General features: G+C 38.9%; 1 protein-coding gene across 1 annotated transcript; it reads right to left on the bottom strand.

Moving 5' to 3' along the window:
- Positions 1–224: 224 nt before the first annotated feature.
- Positions 225–1,902, bottom strand: si:ch73-167i17.6 (regulator of G-protein signaling 9-binding protein). Its single transcript, XM_046863879.1, has 2 exons — positions 435–1,902; positions 225–386 (listed from the first exon to the last, which is right to left on the bottom strand). The coding sequence occupies exon 1, from the start codon at positions 1,248–1,250 to the stop codon at positions 522–524; it is 729 nt and encodes a 242-aa protein (XP_046719835.1). The 5' UTR covers positions 1,251–1,902; the 3' UTR covers positions 225–386; positions 435–521.
- Between the last annotated feature and the right edge of the window lie 8,082 nt (positions 1,903–9,984).

The raw sequence follows: 9,984 nt of genomic DNA, 5'->3' as shown, positions 1-9,984 counted from the left end.
TGTAACTATATGGACATATTCAACCTGTCCATATACAACTATTTGCACTTTTGGTTGCAGTTAAATTGCATTTTTTTTGTAGTAAAATGGCAGTGAATATGTTTTGATGTTGTTCAATGTAGATATTGCAGTACTGTACTGCCATATATATATATATATATATATATATATATATATATATATATATATATATATATATATATATATATATAATTATTTATTAATTTTTTTTTTTTTTTTTACAGTGCATTAATACTGAGTTAGAAGGAGGCCCATGGATTCATTACATCCACAAAAGCTATCAGATTTACTTCTAAATCATTTCAAGTCCAAGACACACACACACACACACACACACACACACACACACACACACACATATATATATATATATATATATATATATATATATATATATATATATATATATATATACACACACAGGTGAATATGTGGGCTGCAATAAATCCTGCAGGTAACCTCCAATTTTTGGTGTTTTTTGCTGTTCACACAATTCATTTTCAAAGATTGACGACCAGATACCCCAGAATCCCAGCGATGAGTAAAACCACAGTGAAAATGATGCCTGCGAAGATCCTCATGACTCCAGCTTCAGCTTCACCTCCATCCTTGGGTTCCTCTTCGCAGATGGAGATGACACCAACGGACGAGTTTCCCACGCTGACTGTGGATTTGAGTTCAGCTCCAGCTTCCTGCTTGGCCTCCACCGCCCACGGCGCCACCTGCACCTTCATCTCCATCTCCTCCATCATCTGATCGAGCTGAGCGATCTCGGCCTCCAGGTCTTTTAAATCGGCAGTGTCGATGCCCGGGTCCGCTTCGTACTTCATGCTCTGCATGCTCATGGCGCGGGCCGCCACCGTGCTCGTGCTCCCGGTCATGCCGGTCTGGATGAAGTGTCGCGTGGGCACCTTGATCGGAAAATCGTGCCCGATCTCCAGCGACCTCCTCATGTCCACCTCGAGGATTTCCACGCTGCTCGTGAAGAGCACCCACAAGCGCTCGTACTCGGCGCGGTCATCTCCACTCACGCTCTTGTCTTTGAGCAGCGCGGTCAGGCGACTCCGGTTGGCCGCCGCCAGCTCCTGCGCTTTCCGCCGCGTCCTCCGCAGCTCTTCACGCAGGTTCTGCGAGTCCGAGGTGCTCCCTAAAGCGGACACCAAGTGCCTGTAGCAAGCGGTCACCTTGTTCAAAGCGTCCAGCATGGTCTTACATTCGTCTTTGCCCATAATGGTGGAAAAAACACACACAAAATAAACGAATAGATGGAAAGTCGTGGATGAGTGGAGTGGAGTGGAAACGCGCCTAGTTTCCACGGCAGCACCGCATCCACGCAAATCCACTCAGCGCTCGCGTCACGGCCGATTTCTCTCCAGCCATGTTCCTCCTCTGGTTCTTCACCAGGCAGCGCACAGGCTTGGTCTGTAAACAGATTTACTTTTGTCCTTTGGAGATTACTGTCGGTTTCAGTGGCCTACACAACACCACCACCCCACCCTATACCCCACTATAATGTTCCATAATACACAACACTACTCCACAGTGACACCTCCAATTCCAACATGATCAGGTTCAACCTGGACAAACAATCCCTGGATCATAATCCTAATAAAAAAGGAAATAAAAGACGCAACGTGTCCTCAGATGCTCATAAAAAACCTTCTACATCTCAATAAAATCCTTCTAATTGATGTGCATGAAACCATCTCCCTGGTGCGCGGTCTCCTTGTTCTCCTTTCCCCCTAAAAAAAATCGTGCAAATCATGGATTATATATCTCCTGTGTTTCCGCTTTGTTTCGGGGAGATGTTCACTTCCCAAATGCGCTCCATTAAATACCGCTGGAAAGCTCACGTGGACGCGCATCACCGACACAACCAGTCAATCTCGCGTTCACGAAGAATAAATAAATAAAACGGCATCTATGAAATACTACAAGCTGATTGGTTGACCAGGACGATCTTGGTTACACCTCGATACTGATTGGCTCATGTGCATGTCAAGCAAAGGAGCAAAGGAGCACGAGCAACTGTTGGAGTGTGTGCTAATTTAAGAGTGTGTTTATTCCCATCATCAACATTGTGGAGTGTGTGCATGAAGGCAATGGCAGAAGAATGCTAAATAAATGCAAGAAATTGTGGCATGTAGAAATGTTTTTATTTATTGTTTATTTGCATTTTTAATTATTGCTGCAAATAAATAAATAAATAAATAATATGCTGATGTTTTTTCTAAGAATTAAATATTTATCAAGTGCAATGCAATGTCATATTTCCATGTTTTGCCAATATATCTGTAACAAATAATATATAATCAATATATACATTTATTTACACACTATGCATTAAATATATACACACAAAAGGTTCAAATTGGAAGCATGAAGTGTTTTTTCTTTATGGAGAATCCTTAAAAGTTCTTTGTTGAACTGAGACACTTCCAAGCAGCAATGTATTAGGAATCTTAAAATAATCCCAGAAAACTCAAATTCGATGTATTATTAATTCTGTCGATTTACACTGAAAAAAAATATATAACCAAATATATAACTTAATAACTTTTTAAGATACATTTCACCAAACTCAACACTGCCCTCGTTCCAGCAGGTTCTTCAGACTGATCATGTTTTCTTTTCTTTTTTCTAATGGATCACATTCACACTTTTCCCACAGCAAACAATCTATATCTCCAAAACTTCCATAGATGGACACTAAAGGAATGTTTGGTTTGAAGTGTTCAGGATTCTAACTCCAACTGCCAGAACCCTCACACACACACACACACACACACACACACACACACACACACACACACACACACACACACACACACACACACACACAAACACACACACACACACACACTGAAGGTCTGAAGCACAGTTCTCTCCTTTACACTCTGTTACTCTACCTGTAAGACACACTTTCACATCATCTAGCGTTCTATCAATCTACCAGTCTCTCTCTCTCTCTCTCTCTCTCTCTCTCTCTCTCTGTCTTACTTCATCTTTCTATTAATCAGCATCTTTCTCTCTCTCTCTCTGACTGACCTGTAACACACACACTTACATCATCTATATTTCTAACAATGTTACACACTCTCCCATCCATATGTCTCAATCTATTAGGTTTCCAATCTCTCTCTCTCTCTCTCTCTCTCTCTCTCTCTCTCTCTCTCTCTCTCTCTCTCTCTCTCTCTCTCTCTCTCTCTCTCTCTCTCTCTCTCTCTCTCTCTCTCTCTCTCTCTCTCTCTCTCTCTTATTTTTACACATTCCTTCCTTTCCTTACCTATTGTTATTAATATAAACTTATTACAAATTACTAAGCCATCAGAAATCATCTTTAATCTTGAATTTATTATTGTGTGTATGTTTACTGTGATTATGTTTAAGTCCTGAGACAAGACTAAAGAAATCATCACTGTTCAATAGTTTTTGTGATTTATCTATATTTCTATAAAAATTTATAAAAAAAATAAGATTTTTAATTGTATATGGTTCACGTATTATAACATATTACACTTATGTTAGACTAAAATGTAACACTGCAAAAGCAAAAACAAAAATTTCATATTTTATTTTACTAAAAAAGTATTAGTTGTTAGATAATTCATTAGTAAAAAAAATTCCTTAAGACTCATTTAAAGAAAAGAAAAAAAATCAGTCAATACACAAAATCTTCTTGTAAAACAATCACATGGCATCAGTTCAGCTCTCTCTGTATGACTAATCAGTGATTTTAATCTCTCCGTGTCTTCACAGACAGCACAGTACTCTGGTAACAATTAAAGTCGTGATGACTAAGAGCCAGCCTCTGCTGGGACGCCCTGAAGGTTCTGCACAGGGGAAAGAGCTCCACATTAACCTGCTGCGTTCATGCAGAACAGAATGCCGTCCCTGCTCTCGCCTCATGAGGGGAAAAACAGCACGTCCCTGCAGGCCTCTGCCTGAGCCTGCTTCCTAAAGCACATTTGCCAGCTGTGCCACCCTGCCAGCACGGCCTTCCGAAAGTTTGAAAAGGATTAAGATAACTATAGAGAGAGATGGTGTTTACTGATTCATCTCTGCCTTATAGTGCTGCAGTATTCACTAACCTCCAGTTTTAAAACAAACCACCAGGAAGAACCAAGAAGACTAACTGTAAATACACAGATTAGATACACCATTATGACATCATAACATTCTGAGCGGTGAAGTAAGTAACACTGATTATCTCCTCATCATGGCACCTGTTAGTGGGTGGATATTTTCATTAGGCAGCATGTGAACATTTTGTCTTTAAAGTTAATGTTAGAAGCAGAAAAAATGGGCACGTGTAAGGATTTGCGAGCTTGACAAATTATGACGTCTAGACGTCTAGACGTCTGGGTCAGAGCATCTCCAAAACTGCAACTCCTGTGGGCTGTTCCTGCAGTCATCAGTGTCTATCAAAAATGCTCCAATCAAGGAACAGTGGTGAATAAATAAACTTAACTTGGTCCGTGTGGTCCGGTCCAACAGACGAGCTCCTGTAACTCAAACTGCTGAAGAAGTTCATGCTGTTGATGCTCGATGAGACGGAATTGTTTTGGCAGCAAAAGGGGGACCAACACAATATTTGTCAGGTGTTCATAATGTTATGCCTGAGTGGTGTATGTAATTGGGTGAGAGTTAAATATTGTGAACTATATTGTGAAGCCTCAGCTTTCTGCTTGACCCATAAAAAGCAGGATCATCTCACTGCCTGGCTTTATGAGACGCGTAAAGATTTATCCATGCTGCCGTATTAACGAACGGTTCGAGTGTTTGCTCCAGCATCTGTAATGAGGTCACAAACCTTGTGGTTTAAATGTGAATTCGGAATCACGTGTACAGTGGAATGAAGAGACCTCTCGTCCTGTCCTTAGGGTGAACTTCAGGTGCTGTTAGATAGATTAACAGGTTTCTAAGACTCCTGGGATTAGCGCTATAATTCCCTCTAATTACACTTTTAACAGAAACAGCTTCTGTTTCTATGTAGTTGTTTCTTTACTCAAATCGGACAAAACTATTGGGACACCTGGATTTTCCAGCCACATGCAGTTCTTATACACACTGATACGCCAAAGTTCAAGACATACAACTGTCTTTGGATGTTAGATATTTCATTCACTTGGAGTAGGAGATCCAAACTTGTTCCAACATGATACTTCTCCTGTGCAGATCTTCTGCTATAAAGCGCCTATTAAACACCTTTAGAGAAATAATAAAAGCATAGCACATCTACTAATAATTCTATATAAATAAATCGGTTTTTACCGATGCATGTTAAAAACGATGCATCGCAATATAAATGCAAACTTGTATTTGATACATACGTTTTAAAATCTGTAAATCACAGTTACCTTTTATGCCGATGCACAGATGCGAATCGATGAATCTTACCATCTCTAACATAGATTTTATAAATATGAAATGCTGTAGAATGTGAACCTCCTAATGATTTTCAAAAACTTTAAACAAACAAACAGTTTAGTTTTTATACTTTACATGACTCCTGTGAAAAAAAGGAGAAGTGCACATTAGTCCTTCATTACAGTTATAAACATGTCATTGGTTTTAACCTGGTTGACTTATGTGCTTCTTACATAATAATAATAATAATAATAATAATAATAATAATAATAATAATAATAATAAGTAAGTACTAGACATTGTATGAAGATTATGCATGTATATGCTAAGAGAGTAATAGAGAGTTATAGACATCAGTGCTTCATAAATTTGTCCTTTGTCATTTGTCAAACACAAAATTGATCCAACAAACAAACTTAGCAGGTAGCTTCGGTTTTACTACGTGAACTACAGAGATGTTTTATAATACAGGATCAGGAGAAATAATGTTACTGAATGTACACGCCAAGAGTAAAGTTACAAGCTGTTATAAAGCCTAATATAATCCGCTGAATTATTAATGCCCTCCCACCACTCAGGAAAGGCGACCCGGTTGATAGATGGAAGATTACATGAAGAGGCAGTCTGATAACATCTTCTCTCCTGATTCAAGGTCTTACAGAGGTGCTTCTGTTCAAAGACTTGGACTAAACTGAGCACAGAATTTTCTTCATCCAATTCTTGTGTTTTTGCCTTTTAGCAAGTTTGTTGGAACACAACAAAAGGAACATGCATAAAATAAAGCTTTAAACGAATGCTATTAATGTAAAGTTGTTTTCCACTGAAGTTCATGATTGATACAGAGGCCACTGATGCATTATTTACACAAAAAAAGAAGGCAATTTATTTGCATTATGCAGTGCTGTAAAGTAATCGAATAAATTGTTGGCTACTTTTTAATTTTACTGAGTATGAAAGATTTAAACGACTTTTACTCCCGACTGAAATACATTTATGATTCAATGACAATTGTTACCAATTACATTTTGCAATCAATTATTCAGCTCTGAATATTTGTTTTTACTTTATCTAAAATGATTCACTTTATCAAATGCTATTGGCTTTTCTACATTGTGACGTGATACTGTCATTTTATTTGTGAACTGAAGATTCCTTGTTTGAAAGACTGCTTCACTCATTTGTCTTTGTTTTGTTACAATTCGATTTGATTTTAGGAAATAAAACCCCACAAATCAACTGTTTTTGGCTTTTCATTAACATGCGTCTTGCTGTTGAAGACTAGTGCATATTTAAGCATACGTTCAATACGAGTCAAATATCTACAAACTGTTCAAATCAGATACTCGAAGCCTTTTACTTAAGTCATATTGGAATTAGTGATTGGTAATGTTTTTGCTTTAACTTAAGTAAAATGTTCAGGTTCCATATGTAACATATGTTCACACCATATGTAAATATGTAATATGTAGCATGTAACATATGTTCATATGTAACATATGTTCACACCATATGTAAATATGTAATATGTAGCATGTAACATATGTTCATATGTAACATATGTTCACACCATATGTAAATATGTAATATGTAACATGTAACATATGTTCATATGTAACATATGTTCACACCATATGTAAAACATAAGGCCCCCTAAATAATTGATCTATTCACTGTATTCTAATGTGATCTGTTACTTTAAATAAACCTCCTCGCTGGGATTGAGAGCTTTACCTTCTAAACCCAGATCATCCTAAAGGATCTGCCGCTTCCAGTTTAAGTGCTAATCCAATCACATGTTCAATCACAGCGAACAAAACTCCTCATTCTTTTTCTATTCCTCCTCTCTTCATTTAATTCATCCTTCGTTCACTTGATCCATCTCTACGTTTTCAGTTTCATCCCTGACGGAAAACTGCTGTTAGCCGTTTCTTTGCATTTCAGCTTGAAAGAAAATATCAAGCTGTGGCAACAGAAGAACTGTACACCAGTTCTTCTCTGTGTGTGTGTGTGTGTGTGTGTGTGTGTGTGTGTGTGTGTGTGTGTCAGAGAGAGAGAGAGAGAGAGAGAGAGAGAGAGAGAGAGAGAGAGAGAGAGAGAGAGAGAGAGTTGCCTTTATGTTCTAAGATATATATTTACTCCATGTTCAGGATTTTTTTTGTCATTTTCTCTGCACAGCTTCATAAATATTGGCACCCACCCCCTTATAATAGACCACACTCTAAAACCTGAGTCTGGCAGTAGGTAGCATTTACATTTTGTTATAATGTAGAAGTTACTGCATTAAATGTGAGAAGGCCTGGGTTCAGTGAGCGTTTCAATTCATCCCAAAGGTGTTCAGTGCGGTTTATAGCAGGAGATCTTCCACTCCAACTCTTGTATCTTCATGGAGCTGGCATTGTGCACAGGGGCCTTGTCACGCTGGGTTTGGTCTACCGCATCCAGAGACATTCTATGCACAGAGGTGGGAGGTGGTAGCTCAGATGTGTGTGTGTGTGTGTGTGTGTGTATGTGTGTGTGTGTGTTGATGTCTTCATTCCTTCCATCCCTCATTCATTTATTCCTTTGATATGCAGAATTGTCAGGATTTTGACCTTTTAAGAGAAATTCTTGAAGCTGGACATAAAAGGCAAAAGAATCCATATCGCAAGACTGTCGTAAAAACGGAAGTTCCGCAATTTCACACGTGTGCTAAACAAAATCTCGCACTACAGATCGTATTTCTGGTACTGAGTGAGTCTCCACAGTGACACTGCGCTAACTCTAGTTCCTCAAAGTGATAGACGGCGTCTAAACAAACTTGCGTTCTGACACTTATTACGTTTTTGAGGGAACTCAGATTTTAAATATGTTCCGAACATAAGAAAAAGAAATTGCATGTGCACACATGTGCACCGAACCTAAAACCCTGTACAAAAACGATTCGCTACAAAGATTCTGCACACTGATCCTACGGCTGCAATTAAATGAACATGGATGGCAGTAACAAGCTGAGATATTGATCTATCACCATGGTGGAAGAAGACCTCCTCTGGTGTAAATGATTCATAAGTAAACATAAAGCACTTTTATACCGTTGCGGTGTTAAACGCGGACACTCGGCAGTCACGTGATGCGAAAGGGTGTGAAAGATTTCATACGCTGTATTAGCTCGAGGAAAGGAACGCATTATGCAGAGCGAAGCATTGAATCAGTGGGACAGTTTATTATCCACCAGACCGAATGTGTGTCATGGATGTTGACAGCTGCGAATGCTGAAAGTGGCAAATCTGAATCAGTAATGAGAACATCATCATCATCCTCTTCATCATCATTAGCATCCACATCATGATTATCATTAGGACTGCTTGTGAAAAAATTACTGAAAAAAATCCATGTCGCTAATCTCTAAAGAGGTGCCCAAACCTTTTTTTTTTCTTTCCATACTGGTGTGATTTCTGGCATATTATTAGGCTACAGGAATTGATTCCGGATTCGGATTGAGAGTCCATCCTGGAGTAATCGAGAGTGGCAGACTGAAAAAGGACTCTTCAGCCTTTAATCTGCTTTTTGTGGATTGCTAATGCATGTCTGTATGGGGAGAAAAAAAAGCGAGCAACTGTCAGGTCACGGTTTATCGTGTGTAAATCCTCTGGGTGACGGAGAGAGAGAACGAGAGAGGAAGGGAAAGTAGTGACAGGAATTTCCAGAGAGTCAGATCATTACAAGTCACTGCTATATTGTGATCATTAAGGACATTAGTGTGAGGCTGAGGACCCCAGACTCTGAGTCATGACCCAGTACCAGACCATGGAATAGATGCTATTGGGTTGTTCTGGAAAAAAGTCTATAGATACGACACTGTGCTTAAAGAGCCACCAAACAAACTGTATGTGAATTTACACCAATCAGGCATGACATTATAACATTATAACATTATGACAGGTGAAGTGAAGGACACTGATGATCTCTTCATCATGGCACGTGTTAGTGGGTGGATTTATTTATTAGGCAGCAAGTGAACATTTTATCCTCAAAGTTGATGTTAGAAGCAGAAAAAATGGGCTGGTCTGCAGTGGTCAGTATCTATCAAAAGTGGTCCAAGGAAGGAACAGTGGTGAACAGGGTCATGGTCGGTCCGAGGCTCAATGATGTATGTGGGGAGCAAAGACTGGTCCAAGTGGTCCAAACTAACGGAGGAGCTGCTAGAGTATAGGTTTCCTTTAAATTCTCCAGTTTCCATCTCCTACACCAAAAGATGCCCGAAATACTCAAATGAAGAATCTAGTCTTCATTAGGTCTGAATGTATGAATGTGTGTGTGTGTGTGTGTGTGTGTGCGCAAGTGTTTTGTGTTTGTGTGTATTACAGTATATTGTTATAGATTTCAATTGAATTGCTTAATTATTTTTTTAAACTGTCCAAGTTTTTTTTTCAGGTCATTTATAGCTTGGTAGCGCCACCAAGTGAAAAATAAGTACATACACAATCCAGGGCAAAAAAACCCAAAACAAATAAATTGGTGAAGCAATAAATAGCAAATATTAAGCGTTTGATGGTCTAAACAGAAATAATTAGTCAAAAAATGAACAATGAATCATCTGCTCTCATGAGACTC

This window comes from Silurus meridionalis, chromosome 13, assembly GCF_014805685.1.
Source record: "Silurus meridionalis isolate SWU-2019-XX chromosome 13, ASM1480568v1, whole genome shotgun sequence".
In the NCBI taxonomy this organism is placed as follows: Eukaryota; Metazoa; Chordata; class Actinopteri; order Siluriformes; family Siluridae; genus Silurus; species Silurus meridionalis.
The sequence above is the reverse complement of the archived record's forward strand: the minus strand, read 5'-3'. Positions and strand labels throughout refer to the sequence as shown.